The sequence below is a fragment of the Canis lupus genome, chromosome 6, assembly GCF_003254725.2.
Source record: "Canis lupus dingo isolate Sandy chromosome 6, ASM325472v2, whole genome shotgun sequence".
Classification (NCBI taxonomy): domain Eukaryota; kingdom Metazoa; phylum Chordata; class Mammalia; order Carnivora; family Canidae; genus Canis; species Canis lupus.
Genome location: NC_064248.1, coordinates 18,685,037 through 18,712,085, shown reverse-complemented (window position 1 = coordinate 18,712,085; position 27,049 = coordinate 18,685,037). Strand labels below are relative to the sequence as shown.

At 49.8% G+C, this 27,049-nt stretch overlaps 1 protein-coding gene across 4 annotated transcripts in view; it reads right to left on the bottom strand.

The window, feature by feature from the left end:
• Positions 1–27,049, bottom strand: part of GSG1L (GSG1 like) — a 202,376-nt gene that overhangs the window by 51,508 nt on the left and 123,819 nt on the right. For 3 of the 4 annotated variants that reach the window (XM_049111267.1, XM_049111266.1, XM_025415665.3), the window contains exon 3: positions 24,431–24,583. In XM_049111267.1, the coding sequence (XP_048967224.1) occupies positions 24,431–24,583 (153 nt within the window). Of the gene's footprint in view, positions 1–24,430; positions 24,584–24,842; positions 24,928–27,049 lie in introns of those variants that run through there. The other variant, XM_025415668.3, reaches the window with a different exon arrangement.

Genomic DNA, 27,049 nt, shown 5'->3' with positions numbered 1-27,049 from the left:
TGAGGTGGGGCAGCAGAGCCTGGGCTTGGGTGCTGTCCCTGGTCACCCTCTGGCCAGCGCTAAAGAGCTCTGGCAGGGGAAGCATCTGCAGTTGCCTGGGTCTCAGCAAATCTCAGGGCGGAGGGGGTGCTCATGGAGGATAGCAAGGTAGGGCCCCCATGAGCCCAGGGTGTGCCATGGCATCAATGCCAGGCCTGCACATCGCTGCCTTTGCTGCTGTCGGCACTGGTGTCCCTTCCATACTCATCTTGGGTGGGAGTGAGTCTGCCTATCCCTCTTCTAAAGAAGGCCCACGAGTCAGAGAAATGCTCCCACCACGGATCCCTGGTGCTCCGAGCGGGGACCAGGCTTCGAGGCCCCCAGATGTCAGGCTGCAAGGAATCAAGGCTCAGCTGGGTTTGTGAGGCCCACACAGAAGCCAGTGAGCGGTGGCTCTATGCAGGCCTGGGGGCAGCCTGCAGCTGGGGCTCCCCTTAGTCAGCCCTGCCCGCCCCAGCAAGGCTCAGCCACGCAGCCAGACTCCTGGCCACAGGCTCAGCTGCCTGGCTCCTGCCCCAGGCCACCCAGACGGGGCTGCTCACCTTTCCTAGGCCTGACCTAGGAGCAGCTCTGTGTACCTCACTTTGCCTCCCAAAGCTGACAGATACCTTCCCCAACCAAACTGCCAATTCCCTCCCAAGTGGCTGATTGTCTTCTAGGGCTCTTGGGAAAACACCCTCTCCATCACCCCACCCCTGGAGTGAGACTGCCTGCATCCAAATCCTGCTTCCAACACTTACTGACCATGTGATCTGGCTAATCTGTTAAATGCTATGCCTCAGTTTCCCCACCTGGTTGTAGGAACGAGCCATAAGCACACAGAACAGTGCCTAGAGCATAGTCACTGCTCTACAAGTGTGAGGGCTACACTGGTCGCTGCCATGCCTCACCTCCATCTGACCCCAGGACTCCTGTTGCAGTGCTCCATCTGCTAGTCAGATGTCCTTGGATGGTGACACATGCTGGTTAGAGTATAAGTTCTTCCTGCCCTGAGAACCATGCTATTCCACTCCGCTAGTTTCCCCCGACACTCCCCAACCCTCCTGCTCCACCACTCTCAGCTCACTCTCCTCACCACCAGAGCATGGAACAGAGGGCCCTCTGTGTCTCAGGCCAAGTAACAATACCCTTACTGACACATCTGCTTGGTCATGACTTGTCCTTACAAAGGAGGTTCAGGAATGTGTGTGTGTCCTCATGAAGGAGAGCAAGTAACTGGAAGCGTGGCGGCAATGTGAGAAGTGATGTAGTATGGGGTACCCCAGGCAGACTTTGAGGAAGGAGGAAGGCCTTGTGTGGCGATGTCTGGGCTACATGGTGACTAATAGGAAGCTATTGCCATGGGTACTTGACTGTGCACGCAAGATAGAAATCTATCTGCACCACCTCATTGATCCCGCTGGGAGATTTTATGAAGGAGGAACTATTACTCTCTTTAACAGATAAGAAGACAGAGGCTTAAGGAGAAAGATTAAGGATGTGTGTGGAGGACCAAGTGGGCTAGCTCCAGAGTGAACACCCCTGAATATTTCTCTACCCTCCCTAAAGGGTCCAAGTTCTCCAGATAAAGGACACCAGCACTGCCCTCCCAAGCAACCAGAACCTCAGGAGGAGAGGTATGACTAAGCATGATGATAAGAAAAATGGAAATGTGGCTGGGGAGGAGGAGCGACTGAGGGCTATTGGTGACCCAGATGGTGACCCAGTCCTTGCCTGTCTTATCACCAACTGACTCTTATGTGGTCTCACCCTAGTGGGTCTCAGAGCCCGCAGGCTTTGCCAGAATATGTAATGTTACATGGCAGTCTCTGGCATGGCTTTATCAAAGAGGGGAGGATGAGGAAGGCAGCAGCCTCTCATTCTAGCCTGCTTTCCGCCCCAGCATACTTGCCCAAAGACACCAAAAATCTTCAAGTTTCAAGCATTGGCCTGATGCCTGCCAGTCATCTCTGGACAGCCAGCACTGTCTGGCCATCCAGCAGGGGAGAGAGCACTGGGTTGGAGTTAGATACACCTGGGTTTGAATCTCAATACTGCAACTACCCAGTTGTGGATCCATGAACAAGTCACTTAATATTTCTGAGCCCCCATTTCCTTATCTGGAAAGTGAGAATACCACCCAGGCATATCCACTCATACAACCAACCAACATTCCTTGAGTAACCTGTTGTGTGCCAGATATTTTTCTAAGTCTTGGGGGCATGGTGGAAAGCAAGACAGAGTTCCTGTCCTCATGGAGCTGACAGTCAACTGGGGGAAACAGATGTAATAAAGACGTAATTTCAAGGAAAACACAGACTGAGGAGACAGAGTGCCTGGAGATAGTGACTTCAGATGAGATCATCAGGGAAGGACTCTCTGGGAAAGGGCTTCAAACTGGAACCTGAAGGATAAGAAGGAGTTGATCATGAAAAAGCCTGGGAACAGTTCCAAGCAGAGGCAACAGGGATTGCCAAGGCCTTTGGAAGGGGAGAATGGGTCAGTGTGGCTGAAGCCTGTGTAGTGAAGGGGTGAGGAAGTGCAGGAAGATGGGGAAAGGCCAGTTTGGGGACGGGTTGAGATTTTATTCAGAACACAACAGGAAGCCACTAGAAGCTTTTAAGCATGCAGGTGACACTTCCCCCACTTAGTCATACTATACACAAAAGCACAGAGCACACAGGGCGTGCTTGGTAAATGCTGGTTGATTCGTATGTGGTCTCCACCCCACTGGGTCTCAGAGCCCCCAGGCCTCGCCAGGCCTTGTAAATGTGTGTGGCTCAGCTTTATGCAGAGGGGGAGCACCAGGGGGCAGCAGCCTCTCCTCCGAGGCCAGGAGTTCTCAGCGTGGTCCTTTGGCAGATTCTGCGAGCCCAGCCACCTTCCCAGAGATAAATGGCAGCCAAGCACAGACTCAACTCATTGTCTCAAAATAGCCATCAGGGAATTTCCAACACCTGGGAAAAGCACACAGAGGATACCGTTTGAGAGAAGAGTTTTCCAAGCGCGAAGAATTTCCATCAAGGGGAAGTGTCCTCCAAGGGGCTCTTAGACTCCCCAGCCATCTGCAGCAGCAGAGGCCGTCTGGAGGGAGGGCGCTGGGATGGAGGGAAGACGGGAGCCTGGGAAGACAGTACAAACCTTTAGTGTGAAACAGCCAGGACAGGACACCAGGCCAAGGCAGGCAGCGGTGAAGGCAAGGGCATGAAGGGTCCTCGGAGGAGGCCAGCAGGAAGGTCAGCTCTTTGGAGGGGAATTTGGCAACGGTTGCCCAAACTGAAAATGCGCCTTCCTTTTGACCCAGCAATTCCACTGCTTGGAATTTAGCCTCAGACGTATTAGTACATATAGACAAGGACAGCTGGACAAGGATATTCATTGCAGCAGAGGGTTGAAAACACCCTAAAAGTCCACCAACTGCGGACTATTGGATTAAGCGTTGGCAACAGAAATCTATGTCTCCATCCCTGACCAGACCTCCTGTATCACTCCCACTCTTTCACTCCTTTCCAGCTTCTCTAGCCTCCTTGTCCCTTCATTATGCCAGGCATATTCCTACCTCAGGGCCTTTGCACTTGCAATCCCTCCACCTGAGCCATTCTGCCCTTGGATCTCCACTTCTGCAGTAGGCAGCTTCCAGGATAGCCTGGAACAATCCCTGCCTCGTTGTGGAACCATTATGGAATTACCTCCCAGAGAGTATGGGCTGGACTTACTGACAGAATAGAGATGTGATGGAATGTTGCTTCTGATGTTAGGCTTGAAAAACACTGTGGCTTCCATCCTGGGTGCTCTTTCTCTCGCTCTTTTCTTAGAATGCATTCTCTTTCTCTTTCCTGGATCACTTGTGCTGGGGGAAGCAAGCTGCCCCGCTGTAAGCAGTCCCTGGGAGAGGCTCTGGCGGCCGGTGAGGAAATGAAGCTGCCACAACCGTGAGGGTGAGCTTGTGTGTGGATGCTTCAGCCCCAGGCAAGTGCTGAGGTGACTGTAGTCCTGGCCCACAGCCTGACTACAACCCATAAGAGACCTGGAGCCAGGGCTTCCAACTCACCTGTGCCCGGATCCCCGCCCCACAGGATGCTAAGTTTGGGAGTAACTTGCTACACATCAATAACTAATTCAACTTCCTTCAGGTTTCTGCTCAAATATCACTTTACCATAATGGCCTCCCCCTTAGCACAGTATAAGAGACAGCCCTCCCCCCTCTTTATAACACTCATCCCACCTAACAGGTCATTTGTATATTTAACCATTAAATATCTCTCCCTACCAGCACAGCAGCTCCCTGGAGCAGAAATGGTGTCTGTTTTGTTGATTGTTGTGTCTCTAATGCCTAGAACAGTGTCTGGCACATAGAAAGTGCTCAGGAAATATTGACTAAATTAATAATCCACAAGTGAATAAGAATTGATTAGGTTAAGATATGCCAACCAAGAATGACCCCCAAGAAATATTAAGCAAAAAAAAAAAGCAATGTACCATATACACATTTTGAAATTTAGAACAATTCCAGGAGGATAGACAAGAAACTGGTAGCAGTGACTGAACGTTTCACAAGATGTTACCCAACCTGGAGCTTGAGGGGAAGGCAAGAAAAAGGAGCAACAGTGTTTTAGGCAGGACGAACAGCATAGGTTTCTTCTGGAGAGCACGATGGCGCCAGCCCAGCCCACACCCAGGCACTGGGCTCCTAGCCACACTCAGCTCCAGTCCAGCAGCCTCCTGTTCCTTCACTACCTCAATCTGCTCCTGATCCACCCAGCACCTGACCCTTTGTCGTCCTGCTCCCAGCTTGGACCTCAGAGCATGTTTTCCTGAACTGGACTCAAGACAGAGTCATCCATAGGCCCCCTTGGCTCTATACCCTCCTGGGAAGGGTCCCCTGCCCCGGCACCACCTGGGATCCAAACCCTAACTATTCTGTCTGCTGGACTGGGAGCCTTACAGCCCTTCTCAGTCCCTGGGGGATTCAGAAACTGCCACCGGGTGGTGGGGGAGTGGAGGTGGGAGTGACCACACTGGATAAACACGAACAGGATTTGGATATGCCATTCCTCTGCGTGGGCTGTAACCACAGGCAGTAACTGTATTTTCTTTTTAAAAAAATTTTTTTTTTACTTATTTACTCATGAGAGACACAGACAGAGAGAGACAGGCAGAGACACAGGCAGAAGGAGAAGCAGGCTCCATGCAGGGAGCCCGACGTGGGACTCGATCCCGGGTCCCCAGGATCACGCCCTGGGCTGAAGGCAGCCCTAAACCGCTGAGCCACCCGGGCTGCCCAGTAACTGTATTTTCATACTCTCCCTCCCTCTGTGTCTCTCTCGAGTCCTGCCTCCCTATGTCTCTATTCCCTTCCCTTGTTTTTCCCTGTACGTTTGTCTTTCCCTCTATCTCTGTCTCTAGGTATCTCTGTCTCCATGTATCTCTCTGACTCTCTGTCTCTGGGTATCTCATACACATCTTCTTTCCCTGTGTCTGGACTGGTCTGTGTCTCCCTCTCTCTTTACATGAACTACATACATGGCCACTGTAAGGTCAAATCACTGCTATTGTGAAAATCCTCAAACTGCCACGATATTCCCAACTCTGTTAGGTTCTCAGTCATTGCCCTGAGAACCAACCACATACCAGGCACTGTGCTAAGTGCTCAGTACATGCTCACTGATTAAATCCTTGCAACTTTCCCATGTGGTAGGGACTAATGGTGGGACTATTACCCTATTTGGGGGAAGGGACAACTAAGGCTCAGGGAAAATAGAGAATTTGATCAAAGACACACAGTTGGTGACGAGGCCAGAATCTGCACCCATGCAGTTTGTCCTTCATCCCCCACACCTTTCCACCTTCACTTCTCCACAACTATCTATGATGGAGTACTTCTTAGGGAGTCTCCAGCCTCCACCCCAAGAATGAGCTCAGGCGGGTAAGGACAACTCATGCCCACCCCCCTCCATTCTCCATATCGGTGGCCCACCCTGGCCCAGGGGCAAGGAGACAGATGCCTATGTGAGGAGCAGGAAGTTTTTGATGTGTCCCCCATGAGCCTCCTCTTACTGTAAGGCAGGTTCTGTTACACTCTTCTCATTAACAACCATTTATGAAGGCCACCTTTGTGCCAGGTACTATGGATACAGGAATGACAAGACAGACCCAATCCTGTCCCAAAGCTCACATTCACAAGGACAGTGCCTGGCACATGAGTGACACAGAGGGAACCCCTGGGAGCAGAGACAGGGCCTGGCTCCTGCCTAGATCAGTCAGGGGCAGGGCAGACTAGCGAGCCCTGGCCACTCAGGCATCCCAGGAGTCCCTTGGAGTCTTGTTCTCTGAAATTAATGGAGAACTCCAGTCCCTATGCTAAATCCTTCCCCTTCTCCCCCTCCCTGCCCCACCATACGGAAGAGACTTCAGAGCACAGCCTTTTCCTCTACAACAGGGCTTTGACCTGTTTCCCTGCCTAGTTCCCTCCCGAACCCACTTGCCTGGGGTTGCATCCTATGCCTGTTCAGCCCCTAGCTGGCTGAAGTCCTGGCCACTGGGGAGAGGAGGGAGCATGCTCCTGCTGAGGATCTCCAGCTGCCCTGCCCACTGACTTGGTTTCCACCCAAGGTCACATGCCCAGGCCTTGCCCAGATTTGGCCACATGCCCAGGCCCTGCCCCTTCCTGGCCATGCCCCGCAGAGTCTAGCCTTCCCTTGGATGAGTGCCTCCTCATGTTTCCTCTGAGACCAGGCCCCTAAGCACCCAGCAACCCTTGCTATACCCACTCTACTAAGTCATTTAAAACTGCTAGAACAGGGGATCTTGTTGAGTATCTTCCTTCAGCCCAGGGCGTGGTCCTGGAGTCCCAGGATCAAGTCCCACATGGGGCTCCCTGCATGGAGCCTGTTTCTCCCTCTGCCTGTGTCTCTGCCTCTCTCTCTCTCTGTCTCTCATGAATAAATAAATAAAATCTTAAAAAAAAAAAAAACTGCTAGAACAGAGAAGTTCCAGGACTGTGGGTTTTACTTCCAGTTTTTATTAAACTTATTAAAATTCTCACCTCCTCCTATTCCCCAAAGCCCAGTTTCTGCCTGGCCCTGTCATTTGTACGAAAGGCCCAGTGGCCTGCATATTTGCCCAACCCTTGCCTCCAGAGCATGCAGAGGACGTGGCGGAGTTTCAATCACCAAGCCCAGTCTCAGCAAGGCCAAGGACAGGACACAGTCTGCTCCTCAGCCCTACCTCCTGAAGACACACTGGCTACCCTCAGCTGACAGACCCTGGTTCCCTTCTAGAATCTTCAGACTCCTCTGCAGGCCCTGACTGGCTCCTAATATTCCAACTCATTTATTCGACCAATATTTATTAAGCATCCTCTGTATGCAAAGCATTGGACCAGCCACTGGGGATACAGCTGTGAATAAGGCATGGCCATTCCCCCGAGGCTAATGAGGAGGATGACATAAATAGTGAAGTAAAATCAATTATTACAAATACTAAAATAGAAAGACATAAGCTGTATCTAAAACTGGCAGCCCATGGGCTGAATCCAACCTGCAGATGTTGGCTAGAGCTGTAAAAAATGGATTTTTTTTTTTTTGCCAACATTTAAAAATCTGGAGGATTTCCATTAAAATTATAGGAGTTTTGGCTTCTCTTGTAAAGATCAGAAACTCTGGCAACAGTGGGTCCACGTTGCCCCTCGACGACCCTCAGCAGTCTGATGGGAGCTGTGCCACTTAGTTGGGGCCTGTGGTCACAGATCTTCACAGGCGCCACCAGGCCCACGTCTCCCTGTACCTTGCCTATGCCATTGCTGCAGTATTCCTGCTCTCACTCATATTTCCTCCCAGGCCACTGAAGGCATTTACCTTTTTGACCCCTGGAAGGGATCTGAGGGAGAGAAAGTTCTGTTTTACTGGGTGTGGGGAAGGCCTGGGAAAGGAGGTGAGCTCTGAGCTGGGTTTGGCAAGGTCAGCCTGTGTTCATGGAGAAGGTGCAGTGGGAGGAAGGGAAGAAGACAGTAGGCGGCAGAAAGGGCCCAAGCAAAGGCAGGGAGGGGTGGAACGGTGCATTCTGGGTGCCCGTCCTGCTGAGCCTGGCATCACCTGCTCTCATAGAGCTCCAGACTCAGGACCGTTCTGGTTCAGTTTCTGATCTCCTGGGACGTGCCACAGACAGGTGAGAATAACGCTACAGGTGAGTGCGGGCCAAGCGGCTTAGGGAACACAAAAAGGACAAGTTTCCAACTGGAGCACCTCTAAGACTTCTAACTCAGGTAACTGGAACTTTTTTTTTTAACTTCTTATTCTGAAGTAATTATTGATTTATAGGAGGTTGCAAAGAAAGTACAAGAATGTCTCCCACATCCTTTCCCACTGTTTTTTTTTTTTCTTTCCCACTGTTAACACACAACTTGTACAGTCCTAGGATACAATATGGAGGTCAAGAAATTGCCCTTGACCCAATCCATAAGGCTGATTCAGATTTCACCGATTATGTACACACGTGTGTGTAACTCTACAATTTTGTCACATGTGTAGCCTTGCACACCTACCACCACATCACCACATCAAGATACTTGACTGCATCATCACATGACCCCCTAATATTGCTCCTTTATAGCTACACCTATCAGCCTGCTACCCCTAATCCCTGGCAACCACTAATCTGTTCTCTGTGTCCGTAACTATATTATTGCAGATGTTACATAATTGCAATCATATGTATCCTCTGAGATTGGCTTTTCCCACTCAGCTTTATTTCCTTGAGGTCCATCCAAGTTGTTGTATACATCGGTAGTTGGTTCCTTTTTTCAAAAAAATTTCTTATTGATGTATACTTGACATGCAACATTATACTTGTTTTCAGGTGCACAACATAGGGGACTTGACAGTTCTACACATTACTCAGTGTTCACCATGATAGTGTCATCCCCATCTGTCACCATACAATGTATTTTTTAAAGATTTTATTTATTTACTCATGAGAGACACACAGAGAGAGAGGCAGAGACACAGGCAGAGGGAGAAGCAGGCTCCATGCACCGGGAGCCTGACGTGGGACTTGATCCCGGGACTCCAGTATCACGCCCTGGACCGAAGGTGGCACTAAACCTCTGAGCCACCCGGGCTGCCCAACCATACAATATTATTGACCATATTCCCTGTGCTGCACTTTTCATCCCTATGACTTGTTTTATAATTGGAAGTTTGTACCTCTTAATCCCCCTTCACCTACTTCACTCATCCCCCCGCCCTGCCCCTCTGGCTGCCACCAGTTCTCTGTTTTTAAGAGTCTGGTTTTTGGTTTGTTCATTTGTTTTGTTTTTAAAAATTCCACATATACGTGACATTATATGATATTTGTCTTTCTCTGTCTTATTCACTTAGCATTATATCCTCTAGCTCCATCCATGTTGCTGAAAATGGCAAGATCTCATTCTTTTTATGGCTGAGTAATATCCCATTGTGTATATATATCACATCTTCTTTATCCATTCATCTATCCATGGACACTTCAGTTGCTCCTGTATCTTGGCTGTTGTAAAGAATGCTGCAATAAACATGGAAGTACATATATCTTTTTGAATTAGTGTTTTTATTTTATTTATTTTTGGGGGTGAACCCTAGTAGTGGAATTACTGGATCATATGGTAATTCTGTTCTTAATTTTTTGAGGACTCCATACAGTTTTCCATAGTGGCTGTGCCAGCCTGCGTTCCCACCAGTAGTGGACAGGGTTCTCTCTTCTCCACCTCCTTGCCAACTCTTGTCATTTCTAGCAGTTGGTTCCTTTTTGTTGCTGAGTAATATTCCATGGTGTGGATAGACCACAGCTTATATATTTATTCATCCATTGAAGGACATTTGGTTAGTTTCCAGTTTGAGGCTCTTAGAAATAAAGCTGCTATGGACATCCGTGTACAAGTTCCTGCGTGAAAATAAATCTTCCTTTTTCTGGGACAAATGCCCAAGAATGCAATTGCTGTGTCCATTTTTACTTTTGAATGGAACTGCCAAACTATTTTCCAAAGTGGTTGTAGCATTTCAAATTCCCACCAGCAACGTATCAGTGATTAACTTTCTTGATAACTGGAATTTTATTTAAATACAAAAAAACTACTGGGTTCTCGCTGGGGCCCAATCTTTCTGCAGGGTCAATCTTTCTGAGCACCCTCAGGATGATGAGTCCAGTCCTATCCTTGGCAGGCTGTCTCTCTGTCCCATTATCCCCTGGCCATAAACTCATAGAAAGCAGGGCCAGGCCCCTCTCATATCTGCACCTTGGGTCAGCACAGACACGGTGCATCGGGGCTGCTTCATGGAGGCAAATTAAATCTCACAGAGCAACCAGTCAGGTCAGCAAAGACCCACAGCCAGCCCATCAGAGAAGGGCAGATGCCAGTCCCCAGGTTCCCAGAGCATGGCTTAACTCTCCCACAGTCAGATGGATGTCAACATACTTAGCCTGAAAGGCTACCATGAGCAATCGACCTTGAACAACACGGGTTTGAACTACACGGGTTCACTTCCAACATGGAATTTTTTCAGTAAGTAATGTATGTATTTTCTCTTTCTTGTGATTCCTTAATTTTCTTTCTCTAGCTTACTTTATTGTAAGAATACAATATAAAACAATATATACAAGTTACCAAATGCATGTTAATTGACTGTTTATGTTGTTGGTAAGGCTTCCGGTCAACAGTAGGCTGTTCATAGTTAAGTTTTGGGGAAGTTAAAAGCTATACATGAATTTTCGACTGCATGGGGGGGGTGTCAGTGCCTCTAACTCCCATGTTGACCTGTATGTGCCCCCAAAAACCCCCTCACTCTTTTTATCTAGAAAGCACAGATGTACATATAATATGTAAGCAAATACACAGTATACCCATGGTGTGAAAATTTCATGGAGGAACATGGAGGAAGGGACAATTAGGAAGAAAAACTTCTAACAAGACTCCTAGGAGAGCAATAATAAAAATATGGTTGGGAAACACTGTCCTGGAAGCACACTATGGCCTCTCTGCCTGTGAGTCAAAGGGAGGACATTGTCCTAACTGGCAGAGGAATAAAGCAGGACCTTCTGAAAGGGCACTCCTGACCATCTTGCTCCCCCCGATCTAGAACCATCACTGGTTCCCACTGGCTCAGAGGGAAATCTGAACTGCCAAGCATGGCAGCCTCTCCAGCAGTATCTCCCCCTGCACCCCTCAAGCGCATGCCAAAGTGAGCTATGGATCCATTTGCATGTTCCAGGCCCCATCGTGCCTCCTTTGCACCTGAAATGCCTTTCCCCACTCTACACCCACCTTTGTTCAAAGAACAGTCAATGTGTCACCTCTGCAGAGGCCCTTTCGCCTTTCCAAGTAGTCCAGATGCTGTAATACTGTTCATGCCTCTGGCAGCCTTTATCAGAGTATTATACTGCCACTAAGGTGTGTCAAAGATGGTTCCTCCAACTCCAGGCTGGGTTCCCTAGAGACAGGGGCTACGTCTTGCTCACCTGCAGCTTCTCACAGACATCTCAAATTAGCATGCCTCAAATCTGAGCTCCTCATTCTCACCCCTCCATCCCCATCCCCCATTTATCATTCCTATCCCCATCTCCACTCCCCCATCCCTCATCCCCACCCCCATCCCTTATCCCCATTTCTATCTCTCATCCCGATTCCCTCCACCATCCCTCATTCCCAATCCCCCACCCTCATCCCCTATCCTCATCCCCTACCCCCTATCTCCATCTCCATCTCCCCTATGTCTGATCCACCAGCACATCCTGTTGGTTCTGCCTTTCAAACACCTCCAGAAGGCAACCACCTATCACACCTCCACCATCGCTACCCTGGCCTAAGCCACCTGCATCTCTCACCTTGACCAATCTAGGAACCTCCTCACCTCTTCCTTGCTTAAAACTCTCAGGGGCTCCCCCACTGCACCCCACCCACAGTAAGCCCCCACGTTTCCTAGCCTAGGATCCTCAGATTGCTGCAATCCCACCCCACTTTCCACTTCCCCATCCCCACCCACAGAGTGCCTGCCAGCCACTCCAGGTGTCACCTTCCCTGGGCCTGCCCTGCTAAAAATATTCACTGGCTTCCACCCTGACGTCCTGGGGAGAAAACAGAAGTCCTGCACCATCCACCTCTGCTTCTCACAGCTGTCCGCCTCTCCTTGCTCTCCAAGCTCCCCCTACGGCTATTTTGTCATAGTTCCTCCACCCTGAGAACATCCTACCTTCCTGGGGCCCTCCTTCTCGTTGCCCTCTTGCCTGGAGTATTCTCTCCAATCCCCTTCACCCCTACTATCCCCTCAGCCAGCTAACTCCTCCCATCCTTCAGGCCTCAGAGGGCAGCCTAGCAGGGCATGGTCCCCTGTGATGCAGCCTTGGGACTTCCTCTACAAATCACAGGCTCCAACACTCAGTAATCCATTGCCTCCTCCACCAGACACAGGCCCCTGGAGCAGAGAGCCTGCCAATTGTTTCCTGGCACTTGGAACAGAGGAAATGCTCAAATGTTCCTATCTGTGGAAGGAAGAAAAAGAGGGAGGGACAGAAGGAGGGAGGAGAACCGATCGAAGAACGGATCCTGTGTCCCTGGTCTCTCTCCCTTTGTCATCCCCCACCGTGTTACCACCTTCCTGCCCATCCTTTAAGGCTTCATTTGATGTTCTTTCTCCAAGCTTCTGTGGGTCCAAGGTGGAAGAACCACTTACACCCAGGGGAGAGACTGGCTGTCAGAGGCCCAGCTCCTCCAGCTCCCAACCAGCTGGGACCAGCCGGCCTCTGTTCCTGCTGCCACCCAGGTGACTGTCAACCACATGGAGTCAAAATACATTTAAAATCTAAAGAAAGGGGCACCTGGGTGGCTCAGTCGGTTGAGCATCTGCCTTCAGCTCATGTCATGATCCCAGAGTCTGGGATAGATCCCCATGTCTGAGCAGGAGGCTGCTTCTCCCTCTCCCTCTGCTGCTCCCCCTGCTTGTACATGCTCTCTGTCAAATAAATAAATAAAATCCTTTTTAAAAAAATAAGAAAGAAATAAAACCTAAACTAAAAGTGCTGCTGTCCCAGCAAGCAGAGAGGGGCCAAGGGGAAAAGACGCAGCCCTGGAGGCAGGAGGAAAGAGCAATTCAGAGGACTGGCAGGTAGGAAGGGCTGGTGCTGATGCTGTGTGGGTGGCCGGGGGTTTCTACCTTAGGAAACCTGAGGGCAAGATACACACTCTTCTAAAAAACTAAGGGCGCATTCACCGGAGTAATGCACGTGCAAAGTGCCCCATAAGCAGGGCAAGCAGACAGCTAGCTTATCATTCAAACTGGAGCAACCAGGACACACGGTCACCTACCCATGGTTCAGTTAGCCCTGCACCTGGTCCCTGCATCCTGGCATCCGTGTGCCTGTTCTCACCCGACAGAGCAGCCCTGTTTAACAAGCAAGGGCTGAGCACACGCCATGTGTCCACTCGCTCCACTGGCTCTTCCATGGGCGATTTCATTTCATTGCTCAAAATCATCCCAGCGCTGCTTTTTCAGAGGCGACACAGGGGCTCAGAGAATATAGGGAATTTGCCCAAGCCACACAGTCTAATGTGGTTCCCGCTGGGGTCCGATTCGGTCCGTCCAGTTCCAGAGTCCAAGCTTGCTCTATAAGCCCAGCTGCAATCCCAGAGGCTCAAACACCACCAAGCCCACTCTTAGGGGTCCACTCATGTGCTTCACCTCTGCAATTCTCATGCACTCAGTGAGAAGTAGCTGAGGGCCAAGTCTTCAGGACACAGCAGTGAAAGAGAAAGATAAAGCCCCTGCTCTCATGGAGCCCACCTTGGAGGGCATGGTTCTCAACCAGGCAGGATTTTGCCTCCCGAGGGACACTGGGCAAGGTCTGGAGACATTCTGGTTGTCGTGACTTGGGAGGGGGCGTTACTGGGGCATCCAGTGGGTAGAGATTAAAGATGCTGCAGATCCCACCAGGTCTAGGACGGCCCACCTCCCCCCACCACAAAGAATGATCCAGCACAAAATGTTGTACCAAGGTTGAGAAAACTGGGTCTGGAGAGAAGGGAGGGGTGGCAGACAAGTAAACAAATGGGTTATAAGTTCTTGTATCCACTCAATCGATACCGAGTGCCTACCGTACTGTTGGAAAGCTGTAAGCCGTTAAGAAAAACAACACAGGAGGGAATGGATAGTGATGGGAGGGGGACAGAGGAGGGGAAGACCGCCTCCCCCACCTCCCAAGGAGATGCCCTTTGAGAGGGTCCTGTGAGAGAGTGAGCCAGCCAAGCATGGGAGGGCAGTCCGGCAGGAGCCCGGGGCTTGGGCAGGACGGTGTGAGGACCAGCCAGGAGGGACAGAAACACAGATGACGTTACTTAGAGCAGAAGGCACAGACCACACTTTGTAGTCAGGGGAAGAAGCCTGGATCCACTTCTACAAATGTAACCTTTGATAAATACCAACTAGAAATGGCAAAAACAGACTTCGTTTAAAAAAAAGAATCCTGAGAATGGTCAAATTAGGCTAAGTGAGAAAAGACTTCTATATATTTTTCAACCCCTAACGGGGTTGGAAATGATCACATAGAGAGCTGTCCCTTGGAGGGATGCCAACCTCAGGTACCTGGTGAGTAAGCCACTGGTCCTCGGGCATAAATGGGTGTGACTGGATATTTTCGGGTTTTAATTCATGTTTTTTTCCCCTGTATTTTCTCCCCTTTTCTTTCCCTCCATTCAGAGGCTCTGAACTTCCTGATGCCAGAGGTTTTGCAGGAAAGGGGCAAGAAAAACCCATCTGTGAATCCTTCCCTTCCAGGCTTCCACTTTCAGAAGCCTTAATTGCTGAGCATTTTAGGTCAGGGGCCTCAGAGGGGGTGGGGGAGTGAGCTGTCTTCACTATAGTCCTCAGGACAAAAAAAAGAAAAAAGTTAGCTTTTTCTTGATTGGGGCAGGGGAGGGAAATGAAGGTCCGCAGTAATGTTCTGTTGGCTGGCACAGTTTAAAATATTTTAAATTAAAAAGTTAAACAGAGGGTTACCATGTGACCTCGCCATTCCTCCCCTAGGAAAACATATGTCCACACAAACACTGGTCCGTGAATGTTTGTACGCCACCACAGAATGTTCGCAGCTAGCCAAAAAGTGGACACAACACACATGTCCATCCACTGGCAAATGGAAAAACACAATGTGGTGGATCTGTGCTGCGGAATATTATTCAGCAGTAAAAAGGAACAGAGGTGACACCTGCTATGATACGGATGAACTGTGAGGATCTCACACTAAGTGAAAGAAGCAAGTCATAAAAGACCCTCTATCACATGATTTCATTTAGATGGAATGTCTGGAGGGCAAATATATGGAGATGGAAAATAGATTAGTGGTTGCCCAGGGCTGGTGGGTTTGGTGGAAAATAAGGAGCATTAGTGGGTACAGGGTTTTTTATGGGGCTGATGAAAAGATCTCAAAATTGCACTGTGTTGATGCTTACTAAAAACCATTAAATTGTACACTTTACATGGGTAAATTTTATGATCTATAAATTATGCTTCAATAAGGCTATTTTAAAAACAATTGAATTAAACAATCTGATTTGGGGCTTTCCCAGAAGGCCATGCACATTTCTCCATGGCAACCATGTGCTGCTGATGGGGCGCGCCCCCCCGTTTGCCAGCAATACCATCACTGTTGTAGTCCATCCAGCTGGCATTACCCACCAATGTCACCCACATGGTCCCTGTGGGGACTGGATCTGAAAACTCTGATCTGGAGTGACAGGACCACAGGTACTAAAGTGTCAGCCTCGTTTTCCCATTTCCCATGTGGCCCTGGGGACCAGAGGGGACTCTGGGCACAGGGCAGCAGAGGCTCAGTCGTAGCCTGCATGGACTCATGCAGTAGTAAAATACATGGGCTTTGAAGCCAGAACTGCACTTAGCAGCCTCGTGCCTCAATTTTCTCAACTGTGAAATGGGGCCTAATGATAGCACCTACCATCACATAGGGGTGATGTATTTAGAAGCCTAGCACATAGTAGATGCTCAGTAAATGGTAGCTACTGAGTTCATAATTTCCTGTCTACACTTCCAAATTCTCAGAACTTCTGAAATCCAAAAGCTTCTCTGTAACTCATTTTGGACATAAAGCCTGGCTTGGCCTGAACTCACCAAGCAGAAAAGCCCAAACTGAATGGATGTGAAGCTACTGAACCTGAACAGTCTTTATTTATCCCCCTAGCATGAATATTCATGGATTTTACTGCAGAGATATGAAATGTATTCGCTTACAGGGCGCTGCCCGAGCCCTTGCTGCGGTGTTAGGTAATAAATGGCCTAGTGATCACGTTACCTTCGAAAATCTGAAAAGGTCTGGATTCTGGGACACTTCTGGCTGTAAAGGTTTCTGGGACTGTGACCTGTAGGACGATGACAAAGATGAAACCCCATCCCCTGTCTGTCTGACATTATGTAAGACCATACAGCAAAGACAGGAGGGAGAGGGTCCCCCAAAATTCTAAAGATAAGGCTAGGCCAGGAGGCTAAAAGCGCAGAATTATAATTAAGGTCCTTTTGGGGGTGCCTGGGTGGCTCAGTCAGTTAAGCGGCTGCGTTTGGCTCAGGTCATGATCTCAGGATTCTGGGATGGAGCTCTATTGGGCTTCCTGCTCAGCTGGGAGTCTGCTTCTCTCTCTGCCTGCCTCTCCCTCTGCTGTGCATGCTGCCTCTCTTTCAAATACATAAAATCTTTTCCTTTCCAGAAAGGAGAGCACTTCAGTGCTCCCTGCACACCTGAGTTCAGGGAATAAGCGTGGCCCTAGCCAGGTTAGCTTTAGAGAACTGAGTCTGGGGAGGCTGGCTGTGATCTGCTACCTGGTGGACCCAGGGAGTCAGAGAGAAGTACTCCAAACTCTCCAGGACCCCCCATGAAAGCCTGCAGGCTGAGCAGGCCCAGCTCCCTTGCAAGTGCTTAAGTTACTTGCTCCAAATCAGAAAAGACAGCCCAGGTCTCTCCCTCCCTCAAACTTCATCAGTGTCGCCAGTCCACCCAAACAAAACCTGGCTGTGGGCAGGTGAGCCCTGTGCTGCAGGTACAGCTCCTGTCTGCCCAACCAGACCCCTGCTGTTTAATAAAGAATGTGACTGGCCTTCCCCCACCCCACCCCACCCCCGCACCCCTCACTGCCTCCCTTCTGAGAGGGAGACTCTATAGATTCTAAATCCCTGGAATTTCCTGGGCGATTGGAGTGTCTTTGATTCTTTGTTATTCCCGAGCCCTTGGATCACACCTGAGTTTTTGATAACCAATGAGATGACTCAATGACCATCCACCACATGCTCAGAGGGCAGGACTTCGAGCCAGTTCAATATCAGCCACCAGAGGGGAGGCTGTAGGGTTAGAGGTTAAGTTCAAGCACAGTGAGTGAAAAAAGTCAATCGGAGAAGGACAAACATTATATGGTCTCATTCATTTGGGGAATATAAATAATAGTGAAAGGGAATATAAGGGAAGGGAGAAGAAATGTGTGGGCAATATCAGAAAGGGAGACAGAACGTAAAGACTGCTAACTCTGGGAAACGAACTAGGGGTGGTGGAAGGGGAGGAGGGCAGGGGTGGGGGTGAATGGGTGATGGGCACTGAGGGGGGCACTTGATGGGGCGAGCACTGGGTGTTATTCTGTATGTTGGCAAATTGAACACCAATAAAAAATAAATTTATTATTAAAAAAAATGAAAAAAAAGTTCAAGCACAGGGCTAGCAATCCCAACCATCATGCCTACGTAATGAGCCCCCAGTAAAAACTCTGGACACCAGGCTCGAGCATGCTTCCTGGTTAATGAACACATGGATATGCCACAAGGGCGATGCACCCCGATTCCACTGAATCAGGAGGGCATGGAAGCTCTGCACCTGAGGCCCTCCCCAGACCTTGCCCTAAGGGTCTCTTCTTATCCTGACCACATCCTTCACAACAATACCGTAATCCTAAATATAGCTCTTTCCTGAGTTCTGTGAGTAGTTTAGTGGTTTATCACGGGGCAGGGGGGTGGGGGGGGTGGAGGAAACCCTGAATTTGTCAGTGGGTCAGAAGCGAGGCTGAACCTGTGGCGGGCACCTGAGGTGGGAGCAGTCTTCCCAGGGCCCATGGCAATGGATGCAGGCAGATAGCATCAGAACTATATTACAGTGGGCCAGTGGCTCAGAGCACCCCTTCTTTGACTTGTTCTTCTGTCCCGGACACTGTCCATCCCACACCTGTACCAGAGGCCACCTGCAGCAGGGGCCAGGGCAATTCCTGTGCCCGTCAGCAGCTTCCTTCCTCTGACACTTGCTCTCTTAGGCGGAGAAGATTAGAGATTCTGGAAGCTTAATGCCTCGGGAAGGACTCTAAATTGGTGCCCAAAAGGGGCTGGTGAATAAATAGCGGTGCTTTCTTACTGGGTGAACAGTTCTGAGGTGTCGTCTGCACAGCCTCTCAGACGGACCCCAGGACTGAACCCCAGTGGCCCACAGTGCTCCCCTGCTCATTGACACTCTCTTTATTGACTTTCCTCCCTTCCCATCTTCCTTCTCCACTCTCCCACCACACTTCCTGGGATCACCTCCCAAATAAGCAATGGGCACACAAATCTTAATCTTAGGATCTGCTTTAAGGAAATTCTGCCATTCCTAGGGGTCTGGGTCCTTTAGCTCCACTGCTAGCCTCCTGCTAATTCCCAACTTGACCAACCATTTGGATTTGCAGGCAACCTTTTTGGGCAACTGCTTGTCCACCACTGTGTAATCATCGTGCTTGGTCCATAGCTAAGCCCACACCATGGATAGGTCTAGGGACCCAGGCCTGGCTAATCAGAGTATTTCATTCTCTGGCATGGAGACTGGTTCAGGAATGAGTCTATGAACTTAGTGGATCCAGTCATGGTCTTCCTTAAAGTTTTGTGGGAGCTGTTGGAAAGGAGCTCTTTTCTACCACTGAATCTTATGTAAGCCTGGAGCTGCCATGACCATCTTCTCGCCACATGGACAAGGCCTGAGAATGAAATCAGAGGAAAGCAGAGTGTGGAGATATAGATACCTGATGACATGATCACCTGGATGCAGCCATGCCTGAAGCTCAATCACCTTGGATTTTTCAATTACATGAATCAACAGATTTCTATCATCATCCCCTTTCTTCCATTAGCTAATATGATTGGGTTCTTGTCACTTGCAATCAAAAGAATCTTTAGTAATATAGAAATACTTATTTCTCTGACTTCAACTCTGCACTTTTAGATGCAAAAATATACAGAAGTACTTGCTCTCTAAGTTCTGGGAGAGAGACCCAGTCTGACCAGGGCAGGGAGATTGAACAGAGGGGGGTATCAATGCAGGATTCTTTCACCACAGATCCAAGAATTAGGGTATCAAGAAGTGCATCCTAAAAGAATATGTGATGGTTTATTGTAACAAGTGACAATCACCACACTAAGAGAAGCTCCAAGATCCCCAAACCTGTCCAAAGCACACTGTGGCGTCCCCCTTGCAGGCCATGGAGGTGCTTGCTCTTCAATTCAATACCTCGTTCTGAACGTGGCTCCTTAAACCTGATTCCAAACAGCAATCTCTTCTTGGTCATTTTTGGTTTTATTGCAAAATCTCCTTTTCTCGTTACCAACAAAATACTCTTCCTGACTTCTCCGCAAGGTCTGCTTATTTCCCAGAAATGGTCACGTTTCTCTTATGTCACTGCAGCTCTTACTGAAAGCCCACAGTTGGCTGGATTGTGCAGGGGTTCTCCAAATGACTTTGTGTTTTTCCTAAGGAGATCTGTCTCACTTTTCGTAGGAATCGGGGCGGGGAAACAGACATTTTCAGCCTGCTCTCACATGCCTCCCGTCGCTGGAGGAAGAAACTCAGGGAGTCTTCAGTCTTCTCCGTACCTCTTGGTTGAAATCACAGGACCCAGGAAGGGGCCACAGGCAGCTGGAGCCACGCCTGGTCTGGAATTGGGTCTTGCTCAGTCCTGAGAGCCCAAGAAAAGCTGTGGCCCACTGCAGGGCCACATCATGACCTTCATGGGTCCCAAACACTTCTGCCTCCATGGGCCTTTTCCTCCGTAAAAGAAATATTAAAAATCATACTTTATAAAAAAAAAATCGTACTTTCTGACTGCAGTGGTAGTAGAAAGACAATTATGATCCTGTCTAGATCCACTGTTAGGTCTTTGTTACTATGACATTTTTTTCTTCCGATTTGAAAAAACAGTCAAAATTAAAACATTTCATACATCCTTAGAAGTTCTATGAGCTCTAGGCCCCCAGGGCCAGTGGACCAGCAACCATAGCCCCCAGTCCTCGGGGTCGGGCGGGGGGTTGTAAAGATACAGGGCAGCAACTGTATCTTTACAACCACTTCCAGGCAGGAATGCAGCCCTGCTGGGTGGGTTGTGTCACCCCTTCTCCTTTCACTGACGGAGCATGAGCCCCTTGGTGCCCCCTTACTTAACAGGGCTGGTCCTGGGGCCACTATCTGCCCTCGCTTTACTGGAAGATTGCTGGGAACAATAATAATAACAACGATAAGCTGAGGTCCCAGGTGCTAAGCCCAGCTCCAGGCACTTCATGTGGCAGGTTCGGGCAGTTAGGGGGGTTCAACAACTTACCAGCTAGGCACAGTAGGCAAGTGGGTGTTCCCAGCTGCCGATGGCAGTGTTAGTCTCTTCCTCCCAAGGACACCGTGTGGCAGGCGGAGCCCAGTGCTGGTGCTCAGCGGCATCTCAGCCGGCGCCCGCTATCATGAGTTATCATAATTACTTGGTTGGTTATAATTGATTATAGTAATTGGGTTAAGGAGGGGCTGCCCCGACTCTGCTTTGCCCTCTACCCTGGAGGCGTTGCCCTCAGGCCGAGGACCTCTCCTCCGTGTGAGCTGCTCTGGGGCTTCAGGGAGCAGCCCTGCCCCCACATGGGCCTTGCCAGTGGCCTGCCCACCCCTTCCCTCCCAGCAGAGCAGACCCGAAGCCCCGCACCCCGCCGGGCCCTTCCTCACCCCTTGCCCTGTTCACAACTGGCTCGGGAAAGGCCAGGCAGCCTCTCCCCTGGCATCCTGTTGCCCCCATTTCTCTTCCCCCAGGCAGCAATACAAAATCCTTTCTCTCCTCCACCGGCTACTTGGGTACGACATCATCTGGCTCACACAGCCTTCTTAGTTACTGTTTCCTAAAGACTTTTAAGACTTTTCCCTCCAGCCCGGTCACCCCTGCAGCTCCATCCCTTGAAAAGAGCACAGGGCTTTCAAGCCAGCAGGAGCTGGGCTTAATCCTGCCTCTACAATTGACCAGCTGTGTGACCCTGGGCAAGTCAATTAACCTTCCTGAGCCCTGCATTGTTTATCTGTCTGAAATTATTGGAGACAATCTTATTTTCTTTAGCGGTGGGACTCTGGGGTTTTTTTTTGTTTGTTTGTTTTGAGGGGTGAAAATTTTGATAAGCCCTTTGAGGCAGGGGGAAGAGGCCCCACCTCCTACCCCACAAGAGGTTTGCTTGAGGACCTGGAGATGGTTGTCCTGGGCTGCCTACCAGCTTTTATGCTGTGACTGGAGTGAGCAGGTTGAGGGGGAGGGCCAGGTGCTTGGGCTAATGAAAGGGAATCTTCGAGCGTGGAGCCAGGAAAGAAAAGGTGAAACCACTTAACAAGGGAGAGGAGCCTGGAGGTCCCACAGCATGTCACACCTCAGCCCGGACCCATCACCTCTCACTCTCTGCTCCTTTCTCACCTTCCCCCTCTCAGAGCTACACCGTTCATTACGTTCCTGGCCAGATACCAGCCAGGGGACACCAGATCCGAGGCTCTGGCCACCTGGACCTGTGGGCCCCTCCACAGAACGGTGTTTCTGGCTGCATAATAAAATACATAGGATTACAGAGCAAACCAGCTATACAGAAATATAGTTAGCAAAATACTCAAATACGTCTGCGGTACAGGTGTACATGTGTTTCTTCGTTAACATGCTAGATAGCGAGACTCCGCAGAAGCTCCAGGAAGCATCACATTTTGAATGAGTGCATGTCGAGATATCTGCCACCACTGTAGCGTGAGAGGAAAATATAGATTACTATTGGTGACTACATAACAGGTGCCACCCGCTACCGAGTTTTATTGCCTCCATTCATAGCTGAAGGACACACTGCATGACCGCTACAAGTTAGAGAAATAAAGCTGGAACTCTTCCCCATCAGGCTCGTGCACCTCCTGAATTCTGTGGACTCCACACTAGGAAGTTCCCTGGGCTCTGTTTTCTATGCCCACACAGCTCTCCTGAGCTGCCTGCAGCCCTGCTGACTTTACCTCTTAGCCGGAGGGTGGGTGAACCCGCATCCCCTGTTCCAACCACCCCTGCGCTTGTCACCTCCTGGCCAGTCTCCCCACCTCACTCCGTCCATACCACAGCCTGAGCCTCAACCCCAAATGACCATATCTCCCTCTGCTTTGAATTCTCAAAGGCTTCCTGTCGCCTACAGGGTAAGATCTAAAGATCATTGCAAAGCACCAAGACCCTCACCCAGCTCTCCAGCCTCATCTCTCAATTCTCCTGCTTGTTCTCCTCTACCTTCCCATCATTCTGAACTACTCAAAGTTTCCAGAATATGTCACCCCACAACAGCATGTTGCCCATGCTGTTCCCTCTATCTGGTGTGCCTTCCCCAAGCTGTCTGTCAAGGAAACTCTTATATTTTTTTCCAAGTCTCAGCTCAAAGGGTGCCTTCCCCATGCCCTCCAACCACCCATCCCTACACCCCCCACCCCAGGCTAACATGGGTCCCCCTCCTGTAGCCTCTCGCCACACCCAGTACATAGAGGTCAACCCACCGTCTTATAATCGTTTGATGAGTCTGTCTCTCATAAGACTGCAAACTTCGGGAGGATGAAGGCACAGCTGTTTTTCCTTTGACCTCCCCAAACACACAGCACCTGGTCCTGTAGGACTTCATTGAATATTGGTTGAGTAAATGAATACAAGATCAGGGGGCAGGGAGAACAAATAGGTCCAGAATAGTCCACAGTCCAATAGCTAGGAATGGTGTGAGGAGGAGCCAAAACGGACACCATGCTACTGAGAATCACTCTGCTTCTCCTTGCTTTCCTTTACTATGATGGTTACATTTCCACATCCCAAGAAAGCCAGGTCATGCATGTTTTGATCTGTGGCACGTCCTGTAATCTCTTGAATTCAGCTCTCAATCTTCGAGGGATCCCTCTGTTATATACACATACTTCAATTAGGGGGAGATTATTTCCCTCACCAAAAGGTTCATCGTTTCGGTTTCATTAAATAGAGGGTTCTTCCAAAGCATGAAGAATGGGATTAGATTTATAGAAATTCAATTTACATTTGGCTTTTTAGGAACAGATGTCTTACACAGCCAAGCCACCACTCTATCTGTCAGGCCGCCTGAAGTTATGGTTTATAGGTTCCTTTGACTCCCTCTGGCACATTCCCTGCTTAACCCCTCATGACCGGGATCTGTTGAAATAACTCTGGGCACCTGGCCACCTTACCTAATGGCATTTTCTTGGAGTCGTCTGTCTCCACCTCCCTGAGTCATATCATGCTTCGGAGCATCCCGTTCTCCCTAAAACCTTCAAAGTCCTCAGCTGTGGCCGTGACACACAATCTCTGCCCACCCCACACTAGCCCCTGAGCTTCCAGGGGTGTTTGCTCCTTCAGCTTCCACAAGAATGTCTCAAAGGCAAATAAGCTAAAGCAGATGAGTGATATGCCTGCCACCCCAAACAGGCCCCCCTTTTATATCCTTACAGGAGACACCACCATCCCCTCATTCTAATAAAGCACCTCTCTCTGCTTCATCCCCCAAATACCATCCATCACTAGACTGTTCGGTGTTCAGCTCCTGAATACATCTCAAGCTAATCCACCTCTCTCTCCCACATGTGTTAAGCTCCAGGAAGACTACAACTGACCCTTTCTGTTCATCACTAAAACCCCTGTATTTATTATTTTTTAAAAGATTTTATTTGTTTATTCATGAGAGACACAGAGAGAGAGAGAGAGAGAGAGAGGCAGAGACACAGGCAGAGGGAGAAGCAGGCCCCATGCAGGGAGCCCAACCTGGGACTCAATCCCGGGACTCCAGGATCAGGTCCTGGGCCAAAGTTAGGAGCCAAACCGCTGAGTCACCCAGGGATCCCCCCTCCCAGTACTTATTATTAGCACAGTGATTCAATAACCACCGAATGAGTGAACAGGGGAGCAGACAAATCCTATTTTACAAACTGTAACACGGAGGCTCAGAGAAGGGCAGTGATTGGTGCACGGTCACCGGGTGGGAGCGCCAGGCCTCGGCCCCAGGGCTGCCCGGGAACCCCGCGGGGTCCGCTCTGCCGGAAGCCCGGGGTTAGGTTGCACCACCTGAGGCCCCCCCCACCTTACCTGACAGCACCGTGAAGACAGCTGCGAAGGCGTTGAGCTTGAGCCCGTCGATGACATTGCTGGAGTGGAAGAGCTCGAGACACATGAGGCTGAAGCCGACCACCAGCAGGAGGATGTAGAGCACCTCGGAGACCACCGACAGCCACAGGACCCCTGCACGACAGGCGCAGAGTGGCCGTGAGAGGAGGGATGCCATGGGCATCGCCCATCCTGACCGCAGGGAGGACCCCCCAGCCCTGCAGATGGACGCAGTCCCTCTCCGCTCCTGGCAGCCGTCTGATGGCCCGGGGGGCGGGGGTGGGGGCATCGGCCTTAGGATGAAGAGCAACCAGAAGGGTGACGTCACTGGGCCAACCACCAGTCCCGAGTGCTTCCCTATGGTTACACTGGTCAGGGCGGGGTTCTACATCACCTGCAGCTACAAGCATGCGCCTACATTTTCGTCTGCCCAGTACCGTATCCCCCTTTTTCTAGAAACTACTACGGCTCCTTCCCCAGCTTCAACCTCGTGGCTAACCAACCCCCCCCCACCCCCCAGCAGCCCTGCTCTAAAAAAGTGGGGCTGCCTTCCTGGGCGTAGCTGATTGGTCCAGTGTGATCACATGACCTAGTGTTGGCCAATGGGATGAGAGTGTGAGTGCCTGGTTCCAGCTGTTCCTGAAGGCCAGCTGCACCTCTGTCCTTGCACTGGCTTCGCTGCCCAAGTCTTTGTGGATCCTATGCTAGCACAGCTCCCTTTCCTCCCAAACTTCTCCAATTTGGACTGCCATCATTTACCACCTAGTTTAGGGGGCATATTCTGTTTCTCCCACCCCACATTCTCGCTCCCTTCATTCTACATGTTTTTCATTTGGAGTGTCCTTTCCCTTCTCTTGGTCTGTGTAGTTGAGTTGCAGCTGACTCACATCTTGGCTCCATGGTCAAGCACATGATTCCTATCTAGCCAACCAGAGCCTCATGACCCCCCACCCCGAACTCTAGTCATTGATTTAAGAATGAACCTCTCTATGCTTTTGTTTCTTCATGGAGAAAACAAAGATAATAGTAACACCTATTTCATAATATTGTCATGCTGTGAGGATTCCACTACACAGCAATGTGAAGAGCTTGTGCTTAGCATCTAGTGACAGCTCAATGTATGATATTACTGTTGTTGTATGAGAGGTACATGCCCCCACCATGGTCCCCTGGAAATAGAGCCCAGGGGGGTTGAGTGAGGTCCAAGGATAGAGACAGAGTCAAGAGGGAGAAATGGAATCGTGGGAGCAGATAAGATTTCTGAGAAAAAGGATGGGCATGAGAAAATGTAACGCATTACACGACCTACCTTAAAGCCACACTAACCAGTGTTAGAGCAAGCCCCACACTTTAGAGAAGGGACTATGGACCAGGCCTGGCCAGCCAGAGATGGACACATGACCCAAGTCAGTTCAATGAGAGTCAGTCACAGGACTTTTGCTGGAACTATTGGCGAAGAAAAGTCCTTTCTTTCTCCTGGGTTTGAGCCTAGGAGGGTGGAAGGATGGAACTCACTGAGTCACCAAGGAGCAAGGGCCTTTGTGAAAGGAGAACCAATGCCAGGGAAGGCAGAGCTGAGATGGATGAGGATTATGTCCTATGACATTGTTTGAACCCCTAGATCCAGCCATGCCTGAAGCTATTGTCATTTGTTCTTTCAGTCACATGAACCAGTTAAGTCCTTATCTTTGCCGAAGCCAGTCTGAGGTGGAATTTCTATCCCTTACAACAAAGAGTCCCGATCTTCAGCTTTTCTGTTTTCCAAACTTGTCAAACATGTCTTTCCTACCTCTCTGCTTTTATAAATTGTTCCTTCCACCAGAAATGTCCTAGGGACATCCAAAATATACCATTTAGTGAATGAAGCAAACAAACAGAAAATTCTCAGTCCTTATCTGCTCCCTGATGAAGAATCCAGATTCTGGAACACCCACTATCATTCCTAGCACACGGGCTTTTAGAGCTGTGGAGAAATTCCTTTTTTTCTTTTTTCTTTTTTCTTTCCTTCTTTTTTTTTTTTTCCTTTCTTTTCTTTCTTTCTTTCTTTTTCTTTTTTTTTTTTTTTTTTTTGGCTACAAAAATATCATATCTCCTGGGCAATCCCTTGGATTTCTGTAAAAGAATAATGTGCTCTTGGCAGCCTGGATGTTGTTAAAACACCCCCTGGCACGGCACACTCATAGCCTCCGAGGCCCTTCCCTGGCCCAAGGCCCACGGAGGCAGCAGGGAGGAAGGCAGGAGATACGGGGTGAGCTGAGCCACACCAGGAGGGCGGCAGCTCCCTCGGAGGCCTGGCCTCCCTCCCAGCAGCCTTCACCTCCAGCTGCTGTCATCCTGGTGGCAGGCGGAGGCCGCCCCTCACCACTGTGCTGCTTGTTGACTCAGTGCCTCCCCCAGAGCATCCCTACTCCCCCTCCCCAAGGGGATGGTGCTCTTATCCCTGCCTACATGGGCCCAGGCCAGGCCTCCACCCTTCCCACTTGCCCTCACAGCAGCATTCAGCTCTGCTTTTTCAGATGGGCTGAGGGGTGTGATGGGCGTCAGGGGCTCAGATACTCAGAAAATAAGTAAGTTAACTATGGAGAAACAGGCACTATATTT